The sequence below is a fragment of the Atractosteus spatula genome, chromosome 11 (assembly GCF_055471065.1).
Source record: "Atractosteus spatula isolate fAtrSpa1 chromosome 11, fAtrSpa1.hap1, whole genome shotgun sequence".
Lineage (NCBI taxonomy): Eukaryota > Metazoa > Chordata > Actinopteri > Semionotiformes > Lepisosteidae > Atractosteus > Atractosteus spatula.
This window is the reverse complement of record NC_142716.1, coordinates 49,824,089-49,848,838: the sequence shown is the minus strand read 5'-3', so window position 1 is coordinate 49,848,838 and position 24,750 is coordinate 49,824,089. Positions and strand designations below refer to the sequence as shown.

The 24,750-nt window shown below is 53.1% G+C and overlaps 2 protein-coding genes across 2 annotated transcripts; one reads left to right on the top strand and one right to left on the bottom strand.

Moving 5' to 3' along the window:
* Window positions 1-4,183: 4,183 nt before the first annotated feature.
* LOC148824300 (meteorin-like protein) lies at window positions 4,184-8,688 on the top strand. Its single transcript, XM_088927569.1, has 4 exons — window positions 4,184-4,281; window positions 5,504-5,901; window positions 6,938-6,997; window positions 8,372-8,688. The coding sequence occupies exons 1-4, from the start codon at window positions 4,184-4,186 to the stop codon at window positions 8,686-8,688; spliced, it is 873 nt and encodes a 290-aa protein (XP_088783695.1).
* Window positions 8,689-12,067: 3,379 nt separating this feature from the next.
* On the bottom strand, window positions 12,068-23,838 carry trim25 (tripartite motif containing 25). Its single transcript, XM_088927555.1, has 12 exons — window positions 23,686-23,838; window positions 22,582-23,217; window positions 22,387-22,482; window positions 20,907-21,140; window positions 20,332-20,500; window positions 20,175-20,210; window positions 19,956-19,991; window positions 19,475-19,537; window positions 19,090-19,140; window positions 18,710-18,781; window positions 16,978-17,040; window positions 12,068-16,600 (listed from the first exon to the last, which is right to left on the bottom strand). Exons 2-12 carry the CDS (start codon window positions 23,161-23,163, stop codon window positions 16,068-16,070), a joined length of 1,935 nt encoding a protein of 644 aa, XP_088783681.1. The 5' UTR covers window positions 23,164-23,217; window positions 23,686-23,838; the 3' UTR covers window positions 12,068-16,067.
* Window positions 23,839-24,750: the final 912 nt, after the last annotated feature.

The following is a 24,750-nucleotide window of genomic DNA, read 5'->3' as shown; positions in this document are numbered from 1 at the left end:
TGAATTTTCCACTTTTGTTCTTACTGGTGTGCACTGTCACTGCAGGCGGGTCTGCATGGCCTGAAGTCGAGCAGCCCTGCAGGGGGCGCTGCAGGCCGTGCGGTCTCTAGCACCAGCAGGGTAATTAAACACAAGCCCTGCGTGTGCCAAGTGTCACGCCTGCAGGAGCGGGAAACTGTGATGCCAAACAACCAGGACTGATGTCAGGAATGTCACGACCCCACAGCTGAGCTTAAAGGAAGCTGATCTTTGTTTTTGTGTTCACCAGTACTCGCTGAGTGAAAATCCCAGTCTTACATGTTTACTTCATTCGTCTTTTTTTTTTAAACGTTGCACACAAGGCTGGATGTCATTTTAATTCCAGCAGAACAGAAGAAGTGTTTTTCCTCCGGAGTTCATCTCAGTTGTGTGCAGGAGCAGCGAGCGGGAGGCTTGTGCTGAAACAGACAGGAAGTGAGGTTTCTTTGTTCTTCGCCTGTTTCTCTGTCATGTCTCAAGCACAGAGGACACTCCAGTCCTAGTCCCCCAGGGCCAGTGTGTCTGCAGGGGGTCCAGTCCTGGTCCTGCAGGGCCAGTGTGTCTGGAAGGGATCCAGTCCTGGTCCTGCAGGGTCAGTGTGTCTGCAGGGGGTCCAGTCCTGGTCCTGCAGGGTCAGTGTGTCCGCAGGGGGTCCAGTCCTGGTCCTGCAGGGTCAGTGTGTCTGCAGGGGGGTCCAGTCCTGGTCCTGCAGGGTCAGTGTGTCTGCAGGGGGTCCAGCCCTCCAGGACCCTGGACACGGCTGTTGCGGAAAGTGTTATGATAATACTGCAGCAGATCTCCCTGCTTCTCGCTAGTGCACTGGATGAAGGCAGGGGGCGCCACTGAGGACAGAAGGACAGGCTGAGGAGTGCAGGAGAGGGCTGGGCCGTGAGGGGGGACGCCTGCTCACGCCTGTGCGCTTTGCTCAAGGAGTGGAAGAGCTGTTCACTGTATTCTGAGGCACTGAAGTCCTTCAGCACTGTGGCAGAGGAGTGGCGGCTGTGTGGGGGGAGCCCCAGTTCTGAGGAGTAAATACTCCCCACTCTGCTGCCCTTCTCTACGAAAAACCAGATGCTTAGATGCACTGGAGGTCACTGCCGAAATGCCAGAGTAGAAGTTTGCTGTGGCTGTGGTTGGCAGGCCCTTGAGGTCGGTAGCTGAAGTTTAATTTATTTTGTAGTTTATTTGTTGTTTTTTGATGTCCTCCTGGCTGACCTACGTGGTGTGTCAGGTAAGCGCGTGCACTACACGGGTCCAGCCGGCAGAGGGCGCTGTGGCCCGTGGCTGCACTCGGCTGCGGTCGGAGCTGGGTCGCCAGCATCATCACAACAGACAGTGCGCTGTTGGGGATTCAACTTGATATGCATTCATAGCTATTAAATCTATTAAATATAGATTTTCTCTTCTAGGCACATAGATCATTCTAAACTTGGAGATTAATTCTGATATATGCACTGTATTGTATTAAATTTTGCGGATTTTTAAACGTTTAAATGTTTATCATAGCTACATAGACATAATTAAATTTTTAATATGCTTGAAGGAAAAAAAATGGTCACAGCTTCAACGCCTTTCTGCGTGGAGCTCCTCGTGAGCTTCCACGTTAATTAAGGAGGAGGGGGAGACCTTTATGGTCGCAGTGGGCTCAGTTCCCGTCACGTTACTGCGTGTGAATAAGACAGTGCGATTAAATCTTGTCGTGTCCCGTTTGCTCATCGTCGACTGCGGAATCTCCTAGGGTGATCCTTCGAGATATTTTAAATGTGTATTTTTCTGTAAATATACGCGTTGTGGAATGTTTACCGTGATGTCGCGAAGCTTGAGATCGGAGCGGTGCCGAAGTGACGCTGCTCGAGCTGTGTCGGCTCCGCTCTTTCACTGCTCGGCTCGGTCGTGTCCGGGTTCGGTGCCCCTACGCGTGTGTTGACAAAGGGTTTAGTGGGAACTCGCTACTCAGCAGTTTTTCCCCGCAAGACGAGTAAAAAAACTTTTCACATGTGAAATGCGCGCGGGTGTTCACGTCTGTGTGTGCCTGCATTCTTCAGTACTTTATAGAGAGATTTACAACCTCCCGGAGATTCCAGTCCAACACTGCATCATCGGACAACGCTTGGCGAATATAGACCATTGCTTTTTCCAACATAAAAATCGAGTAACTGAAATGGGTATTTTGCGTTGTTTCTTGTCTAGAAGCCTGTGCAAAAAAATGATTATCAATACATTAAATCTTAACACGAATGTGTCTAGCTGTTTTATTTTATGTGGGTAGCGCGTTTCATTCCTGGTTTACTTAAGCATTATCTTAAATATTGTTTACACGTTTCGATGTAGCTCACGGGGATAACAGTGCGCAGTCAGGAGTTCCCAAAACCCGTAATTGGTAATTTGTCTTGAATTTTGTCGACAAACAAGAACGCCGGGCAAACATACTGAGTCGTGAAACCTGTCACTGAACCCTTCTTCGGTTTTGAGTCGGGTTTTTGCAGTTGTGTTGTCGAAACCTCTGGCAAATCCGAGCTGAAAGAGCTGTAATTGAATTTAAGCTTTCCAGAACTGTCTGCTGCTGGCGGGGAATGTGGTTAAAAGTTTTTTGCTTTGCTCTAAAACACTCTTGCTCTCGGAGCGGTGAGCACGATTCCAATGGTGTAACAGTACTGTGTAACAGATTCTCCAGCTCGCTGCTGGGAATGGGCTCTGATATTGTGAATAAGAAGTATTTTCTTAATTCCTTGTGTAAAAGAATCATGACACAGAAGGTTTACAGTATGTATTTTTGCGTGTCTCGAAATATTAAAAACCGTTTTATCTAAATTGCTTGCCTTTTTTCTCGCATCAGGGAGTGGCACAAGACATGAGAACTCTTCTTTTAATCTTCCACCCCCGACAAGCTGCTGCAATGGGTTTGGAGTCGGTATTGGTCTTGCACGGGTAGGACAGGGGCTGTAGTTTAATCTCGGTTTGTGCTCAGCCACACGGAGACCCGCCGGGCCCTGACGGCGCGGCGCGGCTCTGCAGCCGTGTGCGCCTCTTGTGGAGCAGCAGGGTGACAGGTGGCCGCAGCGCTGGGGTCCGGACTCGCCTTCCGGTCGCAGCGGAACAAAGCCGGGCCCCGCGCCGCGCCGCGAGATCGCGATTCCACGGTGCGGTTTTGCGCGGCCTGTGGCCCGCGGACACGGAGGAGCGGGAGCGCGGATAGAAAAGCAGTTGTTTCAGGGCTCTTTGTCAGCGGCCGGCGCGCTTTCAGCCGCGGGATCGGAACAATAGGAGCCGAGACCCGAGTCGAAGACCCATCCATCACCTTCCAGTTCGCCGCGGCCGGCCGGGCGACAGCGAGCTTGTCGGGTGGGTTTGAGTTGGGAAAACGGCCTGGAAATGCGCGCAGTGCAGCCGGACACAATGCTGGTCAAGGGAAACAATCAAGCCGGCAGAGTGTACCCTGATTTTACCGCTCTTGATGAGTGGCTGGTTCATGAGAACTGCAGGTGATTTCAACGTGAAGCTGTCCGTGTCCAACAAGGTTTACATTTCGGGTCAGAGATGCCCTCTTTTGTGAACGCTGCAATCAGAAAGCCCCTTTCTGCGCGCTCTGCCCGCTGCGTTGATCACTTAACTGCCTTGAAAAGCAGTTTTCATTTTTAAAACGCCCACGAAATGCCTGTTTCTCTGGGTATCTCCGACAGCGGCGAGAGCGCGAGAACTGTGATGTTTTACAGATCGGTTAGCGTGAAAAATGCTCCTCTTTCTCTAGCATAATGAAAGAGGACGAAAACGACCAGGGGGGTCTAAGGTCTGGAGGTATCGTGGCGTTCAGGTTCATACCGGTGAAACTACTGCTTTAGCACCGAGTGCGGAGGTGATTGACGTCAGTATCGACGGCTCGTGCTCCTCTGGGATCCGGGAGCCCTGGTCGCCCTTCTCGACACCCCTCCCCCTCCAGAGGGGTCTCGGTAACCTGTCAGCTGCGGACCCCAGCAGGGCCGCGAGCTATTGGCTGATTCCAGCGCGAGGTCGCCGATTGGTGTCTCCCGGAATCTGGACCCCCGAACGGCTCGCGGCGCAGACAGGCAGCAGCGCGCGCCGCTGTGTTGAAGACTCGGGGATCCCTCCAGATCTTGAGGAGCGAGCGGCTCGCCCTGGTCCAGTCCTGCCTGCGAGTGCAGCACCCATGAGGGCCGGAGGCGAGGCGGGCCGGAGGCTGGGGGCTTGCCTGCTGCTCCTGCAAGCGCTGTCGAGCGCGGCGGACCTGTGCACCTGGAGAGGGAGGTGGGTCCTGTCCCGCAGCTGACACCTGTGATGCGCCCCGCGTGGCTGCCGAGTCTGGCTTCAGAGGCAGCTCGACTCGCAATGGGACGCTCTTGAGTATGTTCAGGTGGGGAGCTGCGTCAGCACGCGTAGGCTGAAAAGGAACAAGTGAAGTTTATTCCAGCTGGGAAGAGAAGAACAGACCCGCAGAAGCTCCACAGACGAAACGTTGTGTTTCCTTTCTTCTCTTTTCAGCTGGAATAAACCTGTACTTGTGCTTTGGAATAGGACGAATTTGGACACCGAGGAAAAAAACGAGTGTTGAGGTTTCAATGAAATTGCGTTTTTGATGGTCGCTGTATCCGAACGAAAGAGATGTAAGTGGAAAGAAAGATATTTTATATGTATCTGATCACACCTTCATCCACATACGTGTTTGGCTGCAGACATACAGTATGTTAAAGCACAGCATGTGCATGTATACCTTAGTGAGAGAGTCCCTGAGATCAGTTTCAGAATGCAAGACGTTATTAGAATCCTCCTTGCTGAGTTCCTTATATATCATCTCTTCTTGAAGACCAGCGGCGATCCCGCCGTCTGTGAAAACGGATTTCAAACCCAAACAAGAAACCAGCACTGGTTCTGACTTATCTAATATTTAATATTTATTAATTAACCATACTATTTTTGCACTGTTCCAAGAATAACCTTGCACTGTTTTTGTCCTGTTATATTTTCTCTGTTTGCGGAATTTTGCACAGTTTTGATTACTTGATTACATGTTATTTATGTTATGTTATTACATGTTACTGTTATTGCTATCGTGTTACTGTCTGTCTATTGTCTTGTCTTCTGTCCTATTTATATACTGCACCTGAGTGACTAATGAGAAACACTTTTCATTATGCTATGCACCTGTGTAAGTTTAATGACAATAAAGTTGAAAGTTGATCTAGCAAGAAGTCTCGGCTCGGTCCAAACGCGCAGATGCTCTCCTGGGGGTAGCAGCAGGGGCCGGACTGGGGAGTCGTGTCAGGATGTGCAGATCCCCGCCACTCCTCGCCAGCGGACTCGCGCGCTCTTCTGTATGACGCTTCATACCTGCTCCGGTGTGCGACGGAACGAGAAATACACTCAGCTCTGTGCTGACGGGCTCCGCGCTGGGTGGTTTGGATGCATTAAAGGGTTTTCAGAAACATTCACGAGACACTGACTCCTCTCTCTCCCCCCGCCGCGTGGCCAGCGGGCTCGTGCGCGAGCCCCACGCCAGGGTGGTGCAGCAGGTGCGCCTGCGCTGCACGGAGGGCGCCGTGGAGTGGGTGTACCCCCGGCAGGCGCTGCGGGTCGTCCTGCAGCCCAACCTGGCCTCCGCGCGCCCCTTCACCGTCTGCGTCAAGCCCTTCCGCGGCTCTCGCGGCGCCAGCATGCACGTGGAGAGGGCGGGCGAGCTGGAGCTGCTGCTGAGCGAGGGCGCGCGGCCGGCGCGGGCGCACTGCTTCCGCGCGGACGGGCCGCAGCCGCCCGCCATCTTCCTGCAGGCCAGCCCCCAGAGCGACATCGGCCGGCGCGCCGTGGGCTTCCAGTACGAGCTGCTGGGCAACCGCAGCTCCGCGCCGGACCTGCAGGACAGCGTCCTGCAAGGTGAGCTGGGGGGGGGGACAGGTGTCTGGAGTGGCCGTCAGTAGTGGGGTCAGTAGTGGGGTCAGTGGTCAGTGGACAGTCAGTAGTGGGGACAGTGGACAGTGGAAAGTCAGGAGTGGGGGTCAGTAGTGGGGACAGTGGACAGTCAGTAGTGGGGGTCAGCAGTGGGGTCAGTGGTCAGTGGACAGTCAGTAGTGGGGACAGTGGACAGTGGAAAGTCAGGAGTGGGGGTCAGTAGTGGGGGTCAGCAGTGGGGTCAGTGGTCAGTGGACAGTCAGTAGTGGGGACAGTGGACAGTGGAAAGTCAGGAGTGGCTGTCAGTAGTGGGGACAGTGGACAGTGGACAGTCAGGAGTGGCTGTCAGTGGACAGGGGTCAGTAGTGGGGTTAGTGGTCAGTGGACAGTCGGTAGTGGGGGGTCAGTAGTGGGGTCTGTGGTCAGTCAGTAGTGGGGTCTGTGGTCAGTGGCCCCTGGCCCCTGGCCCCTGGACGAGCCCCGCAGTGGGACAGGCCCCCCGGTGTGGGAGAGAGGTGCAGGCTGTCCTGCTCACGAGCGCAGCTTCCAGCTGTGGGTCACAGGGGCTGGGGGGGGGTCTGGGGTCGGAAAATGAGTCTGATTCCTGCCGCAGAACTGACTCCCGACCGGAGCCCTGTGTGTCCGGAGCACAGTGGAGCGGGCCGGGAATGGAGTCCCAGGATTCCCGCATTCCTGCAGGAATTCCTGCCATTCCAGAACCGGTGTGTGGGATGATGTCATTCTGCACGGATTCCAGAGGGCTGAGTTTTTTTTAATGTGGGGTGTGGGGGGCGGGGGGGGGGGGGTAGATTTTTCCCCGCACACTCCCCTCGGCCCTGCCAGCGCCTCCCGGGGGTGGATACCTGCCTGCTGGTTTCAGACTGTGGCACCGGCTGTGGGCTCAGCTGCGGCCTGTGCCGTCCCCTGAGCTGGACAGCTGGACAGGCTCCGGGTGGCAGGGGCCGATCTGGGCGGCACGCGTGCCGTCTGCCGTGTCTCACGCGTGCTCCTCCTCTCACAGCTGCGTGCCGCCCCTGCAACAACACCGAGCTGCTCCTGGCCGTCTGCAGCAGTGACTTCGGTACGTCTCCCCGCCGCCCCCCCCCCCCCCCCCCGCAGCAGCAGAAGGGTCTGAGCTTGTTCGGCCCAGCTAGGGCCTTAGCAGCTAAAAGGTCCAGGGATCCTCTCCAGTTTCCTGTCAGACGCCCGGGTCTCCACTTCAACTACATGGCTGGGCAGCCTGTTCCACACTCCCGCCACTCCCTGTGTAAAGAAATGCCTCCCGTTGTTGGTTTTCAATGTTCTTCCACTAGAGTCATCTGCTTCATGTTGTATTCTTCATTCTGAGTTTGCTGACTCTGTTGATGCCTTGGAGCGTTTTAATTACTTGAATCAGGTCCCTCCTTACTCTTTTGTGACAAGTTTAGGACGTGTCTTTGAGCCCAGGAATGCATCCGGCTCCTCTTCCGGAGCTACTGACTCCAGAGCAGCGAGACCTTCTTCTGATGTGACGACTGAAACTGTATTGAACATTCTCAACGAGGTCTGACTAGGGAACCGTTTTAATGCAATATCCCAGACTGATTGGCCTCAAAACTGCTCAACAGACTGCATGGAGCTTGAAAATACATGCAGATACATCTAGAAAGTAAAAAAAAGTCTGTTTTTTGCTGAGAGGCAGAGTCTTTGGGTGCGGAGGGCCCTCGAGAGGGGACCTCTTGCAGGTTCCAGCTCCTGAAGTCCCTCTCTGTGTCACAGGCCCGGCGTGTTTATTGAAGTTTATTGCTATTGACGTGTTTATGGCGTGTTGACCTTTGCCCTTCTGAAGCGCGGGAGTGTCCGGAGCTCTGTCTCGAGAGCGAGCTGGCGGTGTCCCAGACGGCGGCCCCCTCCTGCGAGCACAGGGCTGACAGATGTGGGGGCAGCAGCGCTCCGGACGCCAGCAGAGCAGAAGAACCGGCCCTTTGACCTGCCTGACCGCCCTGCCCTCCCCCCCAGGTCACGGCCACCCCCCTCACTGACCCCGAGAACCGGTCCTGCCCAGGCTGTCCCGGGCCCAGCAGGCACACCGGGCTCCGGCGGCGCTGGCAGACCCTGCCGGTCTTCCTTCCTGATTCCCGAAACCGTCCGTCCTCGTCACGTGACCTGTAACGACATAGTGGTCAAATCTCAGAAGGTGACGGCAGGCGCTTGAGCACGAGGGCCGCGGGACGAGTCTCCAGCCGCTGCTCTGAAAGGGACAGTGCTGTTCTGTGTTATTCCTGTTGCGCTCGTTTGTCGTTTTCTAGACTTGCGCGCTGATCGATGTTCTCACTGCGGCACTTTGTGTGTTTATGTTTCCTGCGACAGGGACGGCAGCCCGCTCTGTGTTGCCACTTTCCAGCTGTCAGATTAAAAACCCGAATGGGATCTTATGGGGAATGGAGCTCTCTCTGACTCTCTGTCTCCCTCGCAGTGGCCAGAGGCTTCATCCTCAACGTGTCCCACGATGCCGAGCGCCAGACGTCCCGGGTGGAGGTGGGCGCCAGCCGCGTGTACCGGCAGCGCGGGGGGGTCTTCGTGCCGGGCGACGCCGGGGGGGCCTGGAGGGGCCACGTCCAGACCCTGCTGCGCTGCGGGGCGCGGCCGGGGGCCGGCGAGTTCCTCTTCGTGGGCGCCGAGCACTTCGGGGAGGCCTGGCTGGGCTGCGCCCCACGCTACAGGCACTTCCTGTCAGTGTACGGCGCGGCGCAGAGGCGCCGGGAGAACGCCTGCGAGTTCCCGCTGGACTGAGGAGGGCTCCGACTCGGGGTGCAGGACGGCCTTGGGGTACCCCTTCTTCTCGGCTGTGGGAGCCGCTCAGCAGGGACCTGACGCCCCCTGAGCCGGCCCGAAGCTGCTTCCCGGCGTGTCTGTCGGCCCTGAGGAGCCATATCGTCGGCACCGGGCCGGCGCTCAGGAGCACACTGCTTCTGGACAGCAACCAGTTACCAGCTTCAGCAGCTGGAGGGCAGCTTGTTCCCACTCCCACAGCTCTCCTGCCTCCGGCTGTCCGATTTCACAAGCACCTCCGCCATCCTCACTCCTGTCCGCCGGCCCGTGTTGCACCGCTGGTTCTGGAGGGCCGAACGGCTGGGTCGGCGCTGTCGGGGGTGGCCTTTGAAAGCTTCCGCAGTGAGTGCAGGCCTGTCCCCTCCCGCCTGCCAGTGAATCTGCTGGCTCCCCCCCCCCCCCCCCTCGAGTGACCCCCAGCCGAGTGCAGGCTGAGCAGCACCTAGAGCTGGGACCTCAAGATGCAATTGGCATTCCCATTTGGGAAGGTAGTAAGAAATAACTGGCTTTTTTAACCCTTCATAGTTCTACAAGTTCACAGAGCAGGACAGAGTGGAGGTGAAACACCCGAGGGGCACAGCGCTGGGGTTTGGAGAGACTCAGTTCTGAGGGTGTCCAGCAGCTGGCAGACGGCCGTTTTTTCAAGAACGTTTTTTAGGAAAGTAGAGTCGAGTTTTGTTCCGTCTTCAGTGCTGTGCACTCAGTGTCTTAAAGACCTTTAGAGATGCCTTTTACTCTATTTCTTTAAAGAGATTCACTCTGCAGCCTCGCTGACGACTATTCATACTTAACCCTTCAGTAAAGAATGTATTTAGTGCTTAACGGTTGTATCTATACAATGATATTGCGCAATTTGGAGTTCCTGAGTGTTTTCTCAATCATTGTAATTACTGTGGATTTCTGTGTGTACATTATGAAAGGTGAAAACTGATTATGATGTTTAGAATCTCACTAAATTAAATTATGACTCCGATACTAACGCCCCTCCCACAATGTAGTGGAATTCTATGGATAGACGTGTATTAATTTAGTAATGTGGTAATGTTATGAGTGCTAGAGGAGGTGTACACATTGTTTCGACACAGGACGGTCACAGAGGCACAAGTGATGTGGTTGGTTTTCTCCCTGCTGCCTGAGACGAGAGGATTGGAGTCAATTTCCTGAGAAATCTCTGTTCTTCAGCTCAGTATAGCTGAGTATAACCTTTTCACTGTTATCGTTTAAAAATACTTATAGAGATTTGTATGACACTGCATTAGAAAACGACCGAAAATAAGTGTATTGTAAAACCTGGCGTGTTTTACACACCTTGATGGATGTTGTGACATTCTGTAAACTGATTAGTAAACTAGCGACATGGCTGCAGTAATTGCTCACGGGCCCCTTGATCGTTTGTGTGGCTTATCTCCTTCTCTTTGAACCCGAGAGCTCCTTCATCCCAAACGAGGTCTGAGCGTTTCTCCCTCCAGAGAGGTCTCGGCGCTCACCTGCTTGTTGGAGATCTTCGATCCCAGAATCTCATCGTCGTGCTTGCTGAAGAAACCAGTGTCCGCCTCAAAACCTTGTGCCTGACAATGTACTCAATGTATAGGGGGGCTCTATCTTACTCATTATCTATTTGCTGCTTTTATAATTGAACTAAAGCAGCTTAATTGTAAAATTCCTGTCAGCTCAGTTTCCTTTTCCTGTCTGAGCTGCGCTAAGAGCGTCGCAAGTTTACAGCGTCGTCCTGACGGGCTGATATTTCTTCATCTAACTGATCATTTAAACCGCAGACAGGTTCTGCACAGCGGAGTTTTCACACAGAGACCAGAAGTAGCGGGGAAAAAACGAGGTTAAAAGCGACCAGCTGTTCTCAGTAATAAATGAAGGCAAAGGTTGTTCTGTCGACTTTATCATGTGCGCAGTGGTTTAAAAGGATAATAAATTGCAAATTATTCGGCGCTAGAAAGCAGCTCAACAGTGGAGGACCTGTTTGTGCCGGCTGGTCCCGGCCTCTCGTGCTGATAATAGCCACTCTTTTATGTAAATGGAATTGATGTACCGTAAAATGATATACAAATGTGTCTATGATAGAAAGTGCAATTGAGAGACTGAATAAACCCATTATTTAGCATGTTACAGCATCTAAGGCCGGCCTGGGAAACAGAGAGCAAGCAGATGTGATGGACTCGGGGCTGCTGAATGCACAGTCCTCCAGCAGAGCACGATTAATTGACTTTTAAAATAACTTTCTTTTTCTCCCGCGCTCCTGCTTGGCTGAGCAGGATTCACAAATTGCTGTCTTGAACTTTTTATTGGGACTAAATAGCTGCCAATGAAAGTGTAAATGACTTGGGGTTGAATAGGCGGCGCACAATAGCCCGACCGCGACAAGGCGCCGGCTGACACAGCGCTCATTGTGGCGGGCTGTGTCGCTGGCGGAGCGGGGCTCATGAATCTGTAAAGAGCGCTTCAGCAGCGGGCCCGGACTCCGCTCCAGCGCCTTTGTTGCCTTTTCTTCACGAAGGAGAAGTTATATAATTATCTGACGATTTATTTGCTCCGCGCAAAGGCAAATCTTTCTTTATGAAAATAAAGTTTCTCCTAAAAAGAGAAGCGGTTTATTGGAAATAGCCTGGTTTCACCCGCTCAGAATGGCTGCGATAAACCCAAAGAGGTTTATATATATATCTATAGGATATATATATATAGGATATCTGCCTCTGCTGTGCAGTGATCACGTTCCACGTGTCGCTGCTGTTTGCAAACCTTTTACTCTTTGACTCCTCCGGCGCACTGATTTTACTGCGTTTTCCTCCCTGGCGTTTGTCCAACGGCAGGCGGGTCACGATGCTTCTGAAGTACATCAGCACTCACACCAGTCTAGAAGGGTGACAGTCTCGACTCAGTTGTCGTTTAGCTTCGCCACTGATCTGTTCTTAAAGGGGACCTGCAGTGCTATTTTTATATTTCGGGATTAGAAAGAATCAGCATTGTTAGTGCATTTTAAACCACGATTAAAATAGAATGTGCACCGTGACTCGTAAAACTTGACATCATGAAATTGACCAAAGTTTAGATAGGTGCAGCGCCACGCTCTGCGCGTCAGAACGAGGCAACAAAACCTCCAGTAAGGTTTACACTGCAAACAAGCAGGCTTGTGAATACAGCTCTTTTAGCTCTAATTTGAAATGTCATTTTTTTCCTGTACCATCAATTAATTGATTTTGTTGCCGAGATTTAATAACCAGTCCGAAAAAAGGGGACTGCGACTCCGCTTCAGCGTGTTGCGGCACTAGCGCTCAGCACCATCACGACGACTCGACGAACTGCAGAAAAAAAGAGACCAGAACATTCCAACATTTAAATGATTTATTGTGTGTCCATAAGAATATATTTAATTTTAAGTATTAATTTCCATTAAATCATCACGTTCAAGCACAATTCACGAAGACGATAATTAAATTCACGTTCCCCTAAAGCCTGGCAAAACACCACCAACACCAACACCAACACCAACACCAACACCACCACCAACACCAACACGTTCCAGTCTGAAATCAGAGCAGCACGCGGATGCCGGGAAGAGGCTCCAGGCGCGAGAGAAGGCCCGTGACTTCCGGCCGAGCTCACCGCTACAACTCCGCGCGGAGCCGCAGGTGCGTCTTCATGGACGTGAACAACTTCCTGAGCCCTAGAGACAGTGCTGGCGCGACCCGAGTCACGCAGCGGAGGGCCTGACACCTGCGGCGGGGTATTGAAAACAGAGGGCTTGTGTGCACACAAACTCAATTCAGAGATCTACTCGGCAGATCGCTCTTCCCAATGCGCGACTCCTGCAGCATCGAACCGGGGATGCTGGAAGTCTGTTGGAATCGAGTGTCGTCACGCCGATACCGCGGTGGGCAAGACAGTCGATGCTGTGGAGGCCGTTTTTGTTACTGGGCCCTGCGGCGCTTCAGGCCACGTCTGCACGAAACACGAAACAAGCAACCGAGGACGGCTACAGCAATGAGAGAGAAAATAAAACGTCTGTGATCCCGTCCGCAGAAGTCAAGTGACAGCCGTTTTTTTAACACGGTCTCTTGAGGCCTGGGAATGACTTCAGAGGCCACAGCGAGGGGCCAATCCGCCCCCAGACGGGGGTAATTGAGTTAACCGGGGCCCGGGGCGGGTTCCCACGGGGACGACCGCTGTGCCGCTGTACAGTACCGACCAGCACGACACCACCAGCGCCCGCTCGCCTCGCACAACACGGACCCGGAAAGCCGCAGAACTGCGGAATCCGCCTTTAATGGGCTCATTCACATCACGTCTCCCCGTCTCCCGTTGTGTAAGTAGGTTTAGGGAGGACGGGGCTTGTTTGCCACTATAACTCATCAGGACGGGAGCCGGGGATACACCCTAGCAGGCTCGCAGCTGCGCCACCTGCTGGCTGATTCTCGCCATAGCCCGGTGACTGACTCCCTGCATTTATTTCTGCAGGCGACAGTGGAGCTCGCAGTATACCCAGCTCTCAAGTCTGAACTGCAGGAACGCACATACACGAGACTCTCCTATTGGGCGAAATACCTTTTTGAAGAGCCACAGAACAATCATTTAATGTGACTGAGCCTGGTGCCGCCTCAGAAACTACAGTGGTGAATTTTATTTTATTTAGTTCCTCAGCCTGTTAGAAAATAAAACTAATGTCAGTCAAACTGGATACATGCCATCTCAGAAATAATGCACTGATTTTCCAGTGTTGTCCTGAGTGTGGGAAGTCAGTCTGCCTCTTACTGACCCAAGGGACTGAGGACAAAAGTGGGAATGACATAAAACATAAAACACTGTTTTCCCACTTTTCTAGACACTTCTTCCCAAATCCCATGGCATTCTGTTGTATCCAGTACCTGACTCTTTCCTCTGCCAGACTATTTTCAGCTGGAGCTGTAATCTGTCAACTGAGATGCTGCCTGTTCATAATATTCCTTTAAAATCTCTCGCCCTGAACTCCTCTTGGTGGAGACAGACGCCAAGGAGGAGCTAACCGGAGCTTCAGGAGTAGAAGGTAAAGTGAGCAGCGCTTCTCTGGAAGAGGAAGGCAAGTCTGAGACCCTTATATCACACCAGTCTCAGCTGTCGGTTTAGACACCTACAAACTTTTCATTCAACGGTGTCTCTAGCAGGCTTCTGGGTCAGCACTGGTGCGTAATGCTTTGTCTGTACTCTGTACAGAGCTTCGGTAGAGCTCAATGGTGCAAGAGCACCTGTGAGATCACCAGCGAGTGCACCCACACCGCCGAGATCACCTGTGAGTGCACCCAGACCGCCGAGATCACCAGCGAGTGCACCCAGACCGCCGACATCACCAGCGAGATCACCAGCGAGTGCACCCAGACCGCCGAGATCACCTATGAGTTCACCTACATCTGTAAGATTACTGTAAATACCCTCATTAAAGTAACCACCATTAATAAAATAGTCACACCTCTCCACTTAATAAAAATGTTGCACAGCAAGAAAGCACGCCTCAAGAAAGACTATGGATTTTAATTAAAAACAAAACCACATGCATATTGCTTTTTAAAAACCCACTGTTGCTCTTTTTAAGCTTGGTTTACTTCTCCCAGAGGCCGCAGTGCTGCGAAAGCTGCAAGACTGTGGATTGACCTGTCTTGACTAAAGAGCAGATTAAACCACAGGTGCTTACTTCGGGAGGGAGGTGCTATCGGGCAGCTCCAGCTAAATGAGTGTATTTTCCCTGCTCCTGCCACACACACGCTGGCTCTTACTGCCTACGATACCCACAGCACACAGCCACATCGCCATGCGACGGGCAAGCCCCTCCAAACCACCTGGTCCAAACCTGCACTTCACAGAGAGAGCTGCACACAAGCGATTGAATTTCTCCTATGTGCTGAAGTCGTTTAAAAAGTTCATTCATGACAGGGGAGCCGTGAACAGGGGTCCTCTAAAGAAGTTCTGGACACGTTATTTTTCCACCTGCGGTTCCTGAACTATCAGTCGCTCTCCTGCGGCGGGGTATTTAAAACAGAGGGCTTGTGTGCACACAAACTCCCCCCCCAAAAACAAATTCAGAGATCTACTCGGCAGATCGCTCTTCCCAATGCGCGTGAGAAGTGAGATCCGTGCGGCGTGGCCTGTGTTTTAGACAGACGCACATTACAAAATATAAAATAAATGTATCTGATGGAGCGCTGCTGGTAAGCCAGCACGTGCTGCCAGTCAGCTCTTTTAAGCATCATGCAGGTCCGAAGAGGAAACGTGTCTGTTAGAACTAAAAAACCCTCAATACATTGTTTGTTAAGCAACAAATTAAGATACTGTATAATTACAACTTTTCAATAAGTGTGTGAGTATACTGTAAATGGCTGGCTTCAGATAGCTTGGTTGTACATGATGAATACATCTGAGCAACTGCATCTATTTTACTTTTTTGAGTATAGATAAAATTTCACTGAAAGCCTATTAAAATAATTAAAATAAGCAACAAGCAACACGATATCATGCCTGTAAAATGAGTTGGTGGATGTGATGATTTGCTAAATCTGAGATTATTGATTGTAAATCTTGATTGCAAACACAGTGGATGAGTGAAGCAGGGAAAACCGTCTTTCTTTGGGTGTTTTCTCATGCTGTCGAGCTCGGAGTCTAAGCGGCTGCAGGGATGCAGGGATCAGGGAACGGGAATCAGACGGAAGTCTGAAGCTCCTGCAGTCACTGGCTCCCAGCTCGCCAGCCCACCTGCTTCACACAGAGGGACACTGGCACTGGGTTTACAGATCGAGACCGGAAGCTGTGTCAGCATTTCATTTCGGCTGGGCTCCCAGCCCTGGTAAACGCGCCAGCTCCTCCCCAGCTGGCCAAAAAAACTCCCCACAGAAACTGAGCACTTGGGTCAGATCAGGGGAGAGCAGCTCTGAAGCAGGACCTCAAAGTCTCCTGGCTCTTGCTGCAGTCTGAGCTGGCAATCGAACAGTGAAACTAACGAGCCCCTCTCAGAAGTCAATTAAACAATCTGCCCAAAATGTCAATTATTAGTCTAGTTAGTGACTGGAGCAGATAAAGGATTTTAGCTCAGGTCTTTTACCGATTTACACACTTTGCCAAAGGGATGGTTGCCTGTGAAATACCTCAGTGTGGTAAGAAGTGTCGCAGTGATGCAGCCAATTAAATAATAACCACAGCTGTGATCACTAATGGCAGAGCGCGTGTGGAAGGGAGCCCAGGAGACGCTGAGGCCTCCAGGAAGCGAGCTGGAGACCCCAGTGTCTACGTGCTTGTGATCGCCAGGACATACGACCTGCTGTAGCCGGGACACCCTCTGCTGTGGGCGAGAGCGCCGCCCTGCTGGCTCAGTTGGCCAGCTTGCAGAGCGTGAGGGTGGTGCCGCTGGAGAAGAGCCAGAAGGCGGGGTACACGGCCTCGGTGAAGCTGGCGGTGAAGGTGTGGATGGGGTAGGCACGGTCGGCCACGTTGTAGAAGGTGGCGGTGCCCTCGTCGCAGTCCAGCAGGACGCCCACGCGGCTGGGGCTGGGGTTGAACAGCACGGTCTCGGCGCCGCCGTGCCAGGCCGACAGCTTGACGTTGAACCACTCCAGGCACCAGGACTGCTTGTTGCGGCCCAGCCTGCTGGACGGGCCCTTGCGGTCGATGCTGTTGTAGGCCAGGCCCACTGCGCAGAAGTTGCTGCTGGTCAGCTTGACCTCCCAGTAGTGGCGCCCGCGGGAGAAGCCCTTAAAGCAGAGCACCTGCGAGCACATGGAGAAGCGGGCCGGGCTGTCGTGGTACGAGGCCTGCTCCTCCGACACCGTGGCCCGGGTGAAGTTCTCCGACAGGACGAGCCGCCGGTGGGCAGTCCTGAGGTCCAGGGTGAGAACCGTGGCATCTGGGAGAAGCAGGAGAAGGCAAACCTCATGACCTCTGGCAGTGCTGAGAGAACCCAGGTCAGGGGTCAGAGGTCAGGGGTGAATCTGTCTACCTCATTCCAGAGAGCCCTGTCAGCCCTTGGATTAAATTCCTAACGAGAATTTAGGGCGTCTTGCAGATTAGCTAGTTACAAAGTTTGCTGTCAACATGTTGTCAAAGAAATGAGCTGGCGGGTGTGGTGATTGGCTAAATCTGAGGTTGTTCTTACTATACAAACATTAATTGAACATAAATAAAATCTGCTTCTTCAAATTTTAGTCCAAATCTACAGAAATGTTTTTGGTGTCATTGTTTAGGGGAGTATGTAATGTGTAAATGGGAAAAAAATCAACTTACGCTGCAGAAGATCGCTTCTTTTAGCTATGGGGTTGTTAAGTAGAGGGTCCTTCGTCAAATAATCTGCAGAGGAGGACAGTGCAGACAGGGGTAAGTGTTTACTGTGATTTATATCACATGCATATTCTATATACAGGTAGTCCTCGACTTACAACCACTCGCACTTACGACAGCCGTCCCCATAATTGTATTACTGTATTGTATATTATTTTCGTGTCCCGGCGTTTGGTCGTAACGTCTAACATTGATGACATCATCAGCCTGCACGGCACCATGCTGCCGCATGTTATCGTTCGGGTGGTTAGCGAGCAAGAAAGTGAGTGTGCCGGTGGTGCCAGTAGGAAAAAACGAAAGCGAAAGACAATAGGTTTAGAAATGAAAGTGCACACATAGTGGAGCATGAAAATGGAAAATCGCACCAGACTTTGGCCTTTCTCATTCGACAATATCCACAATATGAAAGGACAAGGAAAGAATTTGTGAAGCAGTGAAAGGATCAGCGCCTATGAAAGCTACAATAATAGCAAAAAAAGACAAGGTCCTGTTCATGAAATGGAGACATTATGAGCGACTTGAATGAAAGAGCAGATGTAAAAGTGTGTGCCTTTCAGCCTTCAAGCCACACAGGCTAAAGTAAAATTAGTGAAAAAATATAACAAGGTCGTATTACACAATGTAGAATTTATGCATGTTTATTCTTTACGCATCCATATGGTCCATGTAGTATCGCATTTCCGACTTCCGACATGACGAAATCGACTTACGACGAGGTTGTCAGAACCTCACCCCGCTGTAAGTCGAGGACCACCTGTATTTATACAAGAAAAGAGACTTGTTCTCTTCTGCATGTGAACGTCTAATGGAAGAGCTTCTGTCCAGCCAGTAAGACATTCAAGGGTAAAGCAGCACAGGTGTGTACAGTGAATTCTGCTCTGTAGCCAAGAGAAGACACCCTACAGCAGGAGAGCAGGCAGCCAGCAGGGCAGCACCAGGCCAGCGGGGAGCATGTCAGAGAGACAGAGGACAGACATCAGGGAGGCTACAAGTGAGAGGAAGCTATTCAGCCCATCAGGCCTGCTTGCTAGTTATCAGATAATTGATCCCAAGATCTTGTCTAGTCGTGTCTTGAAAGAAACCAAGGTAACAGCATCAACAACATGGGTGGGCAGCTTGTTCCACACTCCCACCACCCTTTGAGTAAACAAAAGCCTCCTGTTCCCATATTTAAATGCACTTCCCTGTAGTTTCCACTTGTTGCCTTTGGTTGGTGTTTGAGAAGAGAGAGTGCAAGGGGCAGACAGAGCAGGAGGAGAGAACGAGTGTGTTTTAAAGCCTGCTGCTCCCAAGGGGTCAGTACAACAGAAGCGATGAGCAGGGCTTCCTCTGCTCGGCTCAGCACCTCTGTTGCTGCCAGCTACACAGTGACTAGTCAGGGGGTTGGCAGGGCAGTGCTCAGCACACAGTGGCTGCTCCTCCAGTGATAATGCCTGCAGGAAGGAGTGGCGTGCAGCCGGCCCGTGGGCAGTGGTGCTCTGGGGCAGGGGAGTGCCCAAGGCCCTATCCCCTGTTTACAGTGCAACTCGCAGAGACCCCACCCTGACAGCGTCTCTCTGTGCGTCAGCTGTTTCTGTCCCAGGGGTCGTGAATGGGGCTACAAGCAAGACGAGCCCTTCCACATGCTCTGTTCCCAGAATACCGTCAACCTGTTTCCTGAAGGATCCGAGAGGGTTACCTTTCAGAGAGTCGTTTCCCACCAGCAGAGGAGGAGGTTCTGGGACAGGAGTCGGTGTTTTTTGGGGCGTTTCTCAAAAACAAAAGGAAACAGAGATATAAACCAAGGTACGACACTATTCCTGCCGAACAGACACAGCTGTGGCTCTGCTCTCACATGGGGAGATCTGCTGAGGCGTGTGTCGGTGCTCTGTGTGTGTTTGCAGATTTCCAGTCTGAAACTGTTCACAAACAGGCTGCCCCTCCTGTCCTGGACAGTGAACTGCACGATCATGCAGACAGAATCGATTAAAAAGAAACATAGGTCCATCTTGGATTTTTGTGTCTTCTTCCGAACGTGTACGGTGAGAGTTTCTCCGACAGGGCCGAGGGTGAACTTACTCTCTTTCGGGCGCGGCGGCACTGGGGTTTTGCTGGGTTCCTGGATTTTTGCTGCAGGAGAGAGGGAGAGAGAGCTGAGCTGAGTTTGTGGAAGAAGGTCAGACAGGAGCCAGGTTTCCTCCACTATGCAGCTGTGGTGCTGGCAGAGTGAAAGGACAGGGCCCTGGACAGAGAGGCTGCAGGGCCTCACTGGGATGATGCTTATAAGGAAGATACAACTTCCACACTGGGGGGCGCAAGATGGAAAATTGTTTAAATTTTGGAGTAAAACTTGGTCGTGTGTCAGGAGTGAGACTGGAGTGAGACTGGGGAGCCGTGTGTCTCAGGATTGATTGGGGGTGAAACTGGGAGTCGTGTGTCAGGAGTGATTGGGAGTGAGACTTACTTGGTGGGGGTTTCTTTCCTGGTCTGACTTTCTTTGGACCTTTGATTGGTGTGGGATTTGCATCTAAAGAAAATATAAAAAATAGCAAAGTAAATAACTCTGAGTTCTGCAATGAAGTGTGATCAGCTCTGCCTACAACAGACTTTTTAAAGTTGTTTCTCTATCTGCAGATCTGTTCTTGCAGGCATGGGGAATAAAATTAAAAACAGAGATGTTGCTTCATGAGCTTTATCGGAGTGAACCAGTACAGTAAAAAGCACATCCCAGACAGTCCCCAGAAGAGCAGCAGTATTGCCATGATCTGAGCCACAGGCTGGCTGTCAGGGCTTCTCGAACTGTGGCCCTTCTCAGTCGAGCAGCACTGAGGGAAGGGCAGTGGATTGGAGGCCCAGTCTTATATTAACAGCAGCGGAGCTGCTGAGCTGCCTGGAGTCTTTGCACAGACATGATCCTGATCTCAGAGCTCAGTCCAGACTCTCACCTGGGTCCCCTGGTGCAGGCTTGCTCGGCTGTTTCCCTGCGGAGAAACGAGTCAGCGGTGAGTGTCTCTGAGAGCACCGGCACGCCACAGTCCGCACGGTGAGCTCTAACGGCAGGAGCTCGGGGTGTGGAAATGTGTGTTCCACCAGACAGAAGTTCGCTATTGGTTTTTAGATGACATAAACATTTCTTATGAGATGTTTTGGTTGTTAGAACTTACCGGTATCAGATGAGGTATCGTCACTCCCTGGTTTGTCTAAGACAAAAGTAGAAGTTAAAACCGCGCATAAAAAACAAGTCAAAAGATCAATTCAGTGCTGTCCCCCCCCCCCCCCCCACTCCAGCCGTGCGGATCGGGGCTCTGCGCTCCTGCGGACCTGGCCTCAGCAGCTGGGGTCGGCCCTCCACTGGCTGCTCCAGCAGGTTGCCCAGGAAGTGCTTCAGCGCCACCGCGGCTGTCTGGCAGGACAGCACCTGCTTCGAGTCGATGTTGATCCGGGGCACGTAGGGGTTAAAGGTCACGACTTGGGGCAGTTCCACCATAGTCTGAAATAGAATAACAATAAACTGAGCAAACAATCAAACACAGGCGCCTCTTCCCGACAGCACAGGGCGAGACAGGGGGGATGGGCTGGGCCTGGAAGTGGGAGCAGTAAGGAGCCAGAGAATCTGGGATAATAATTCCTGTAGTTCTGCGTTGCAGTTTTCTAAATTTCACGGCTCTTTCCACGGGCTGCTTCTAGCAGGATGAAATCATTTCAAATCACCCTCTTTTGAAGACATCAGTCATCTGAATGAAACGCCTTTTCAACATGCATATATATTTACTATCGTTGTTGTTAGATGTTTACAATTTCTCAGTTGTGCTAAAAGGCAAATTGTCGTGCAGGATCTCCAGACCCAGTGCTGTAAAGCCAGTGGCACGAGGCTGTCGGCCAGCTGGCGGCCCCACCTGCAGGAAGCTGATCTTGTGCTTCTGTGCCAGCAGGGTCTCCACGCGGCCCTTGGCGCCGGCCATCTCCTCCACGTTCATGCTCATCCTCTGCATCAGGCCCAGGATGCGGGTCTGGGCGCCTTCCTGCTCGTGATCCACAGCCCTCAGGGTCTCTCGCTCGTCCTTCTCCAGCATCTCCTTCATCTGCCGGTACAGCTCTGCCAGGACCTTCTTCCTGGACTCCGCGGACTCCTGGCGGCCGGGAGATGCCAACAGAGAGAGGAAACGCTTTGTCACAGCGAGCAAGGCAGGGACTGAGAGCGGAGGGGACTCCCCGGTCCCTGGGGCCCTTCAGGAAGCAGGTGGACGGGACCCAGGGAGCAGTGAGCCACTCACAGCCAAACAAGCAAGACTTGCCGAATCTTTCTGATCTTCTCTTGGTGTCTTTAAGCAGCTCTGCATTAAGAAATAACATGATTTGAACTTGTAACTGAATTTATTCGGGCTTGAGCAAGAGGGGATTCAAAAATTCAAAGGTGCTCAGAGAGCTTGGTGGGCTGTCAGCCAGGGGGGCAATCTAAGGACGAGGGGCCGCAGGTGGCGGGCGAGAAGGAAGTGTACAGTATCCACTCCTGTAACATCGGCACACCTCTCTGGCACGTACACGTCTGCAGGCAGGGAGCAGGATTCTTTATCACCTGCACCCTAGAAATGGCTCAGAAACATCCCTCCTGAAACTGGTTTCTAGGGAGATGAGTCACGCACCGTCGTGCAGGCTGAGTCACGGCCGAGCACCACCCCCGTGTGCTCTCCGAGACCAACATCCTGGGCGGCGTGAATATACAGTATATCCAATGACTTCAGTGAAAACTGGCCTGGGACTGATACAGTACAGCGGGATTCCAGGCCCTGATGGCCGGAGTCCAGAATGTTCTCTAGGTCTCGTCAACTGAGCGGCAGGGTTAAGGGCGCGGTAGAGGGGCTGAAGCTGTCTAAAAGAGCCGCCAGCAGGAGTGAAGATGTCGAAGTACCCCTCACGGGACTTTGAAAGTCGAGAAACACCGAGCTTGGCTGCACAGTGACTGAGCACCAGCCGCCCCACAGGCTCAAAGTCCAGCAGAGCCAGCGGAGACAGAGTCCGGCTGTCAGCTGATAGCTTGTTTACTCTTCCTCTGCACTGTGGGAACTTGACAGTATTAAACAAGGTGTTACTGCATCAAAATCTGCCCCCTGTCCTCTCCCCCCTCCCCTCTGCCCTCTGCCCCCTGTCCTCTCCCCCCTGCCCTTAGTCCCCTGTCCTCTGTCCCCTGTCATCTCCCCTCTGCCCCTGTTCTCTCCCCCGTCCACTCCCCCCGTCCCCTGTCCACTCCCCCCTGTCCCCTGCCCTCTCCCCTCTGCTCCCTGTCTCCTGTCTCCTGCCCCCTGCCCCCTGCCCCCTGCCCTCTGTCCTCTCCCCCCTGCCCCCTGCCCCCTGCCCCCTGCCCCCTGCCCCACTCACCCGGACAGAGCTCTGCAGCTCCTTCATCTGTGAGATGACGGTCTGGGTCTTCTCGATCTTCTCACTCAGCAGAGTCAGCTTTTCCGTCAGCTTCGCCTGTGAAGCAGGAGACAGGGTGCGGTGAGGAGGAGGAGGAGGAGCAGGAGGAGGCGCGCGGCCCGGCGCAGGGGGCTCCGGTGGGGGCGGGGGTCGTACCTCCTGCTCCGCCCGCTGCTCCTGCGGCGTGGAGAAGCGGCAGGGCTTGTGCGTGAGCTGCAGGCAGAGGCTGCAGATGGCGCGGCGGTGCTGCAGGCAGAAGAACTCCAGCAGCTTGCAGTGCTCGGCGCAGAGGTGCTCCTGCAGGTCGGCCAGCGGCGCGCCCAGCTGGTGCGCCTGGAAGGCAGGGCTCTCCTGGTGGGGCCGCACGTGCTCGGGGCAGAAGGAGGCCATGCAGGTGAGGCAGGTGTTGCAGGCGCGGACCCGCAGGCAGGTGTCGCAGAGCACGGACTCCGGCTCCGGCTCCTCCCTGTGCTCCGGCTGGGCCCTGGTGAAGGTGTCCACCACGGTGCTCAGCACGGTGTTCTTGCGCAGCTCCGGCTTGCTGTAGAAGTGGGTGCGGCACTGCGGGCAGTTATAGCCCAGCGCCACCTGCTGGCTCTCCTGCCAGGTGGCCTCCAGGCAGCCCCGGCAGAAGTTGTGGCCGCACGGGGTGGTCACGGGGCTGTCGAACGTGCTCAGGCAGATGCTGCACGTGAGCTCCTCCGCGAGGCTCAGCAGGGGCGACGGCGGCGACGCCATGGCAGCGCGCGGCTGGGGGGGGCGAGCGCGTCACGGGCGCGTCACGGGCGAAACCTGCAGAGACCGGGCGGAGGCGAGACGGAAACAAAAACGAAACTTAACTGGGGCTCCCGAAGCGCAAACCTGGCAACGAGAAGAGGCGATTACTCTTTTTTTTTTTACTTTTAGGCAAGAAAAACTTCAAGACGAGTGAAACAAAACATCAAATGGGCTATAATGCGTTTAAAAATGAATACATTAGTCCGCCCTCGCTGTTATGGGCTCCAGTCCATGATCTCGAATAACAACACATTTTAAAGGTACTATAAACAAGACCGAGAGAGCAAAGTGGTTGTCTGGAATCACTACATAGGCTCGACTGTGCGTGACCTCAAAAAATAATTTTATACCCGATACTTAAGATGACTTTTTTACTCTACAAGTCATTCCAGTTGTTCTGATCGCTATATATACATATTTAAAGCGTGCGAAGGACAGCCTATTCGCCAGAGCTCACCGGGAGCGGCTGCGTGGAGGTCTTACCTGCACACCTGCGTGGCGAGACTGCGGCTCGTGAGACTGTCCTCTGCCGGGTCTCCTGCGCGCGACCTGCGCTCGCGAGGGCGAGATCCGTGGTTACGGCGCGCGAGCAGCGAGGCTGTGTCTGCAGTTCGCTGTCCGTGCGCGCGCTCTCTCTCACGCGCCTCCACAGGCTCGTCTTGCGCGGTTTCAGTGAAACCGGTGCCGCTGCGTGTCGCACAGCTGCAGTGGAGGATGACAGGGGTCCCTCTGTGAACGGTTACACCTGTCTGTTGGGCAGACGAGTTATCAAGACACTTACAATCGCATCCAAGCTGCATGCAAAACATGCAAATAGCAGCGGCATGCTACATTAATGCTTAATATAGTTATTATTAATGAGAAATGTACCTTCGTCTACTGGTGTTTGTGTGGTCCCAGGGTGACTGTGCCTGTGCCTGCGTGTCCTGCGATGGGCTCTGGTGTCCCCCGCCCTGTGCCTGGATAGTCTCTGACCCCCCTCAGCCCTGCTCTGGAAGGAGCGATTAGAAAACGGATGGATGTGCAGTCCCAGGGAAAACTAAAAACAGCAAGAAAACGCTGCTGAGACTTGAACAAGTGACACGCCTGACAAGGGACAGCCAGGGAAGCTGTTTGTGCCCGAGCCCTTGATATGTATTCACCCAGCCCCTTTCGAGCTGCTGCTTCCAGAGCCTATCCCAGCAAGCACTGGGCACGAGGCAGGATACCCCCTGGACGGGACGCCAGTCAGCAGAGCACACACACAGACACACACTCACACCAGGGCCAATTTTCCCAGAAGCCAATAAACCCACCAGCATGTCTTTGGACTGTGGGAGGAAACTGGGGCACCTGGGGAGAACATACAGACTCCACACAGACAGGTCTGGAGTTGAACTGCAGTTACCTGAAGCAGCACATTTCCTAACCACTTCCTCCAGTCCAGAGTCATGGAGGAGCTGGAGCCAGTGCCCGATTTCCCAGGAGGAGGGAAACACTAGTGACTGACGAAAAACGAGCTGAAACAACACGCTTGCGATCGACTCCAGGTGCTCCAGATCAATAACC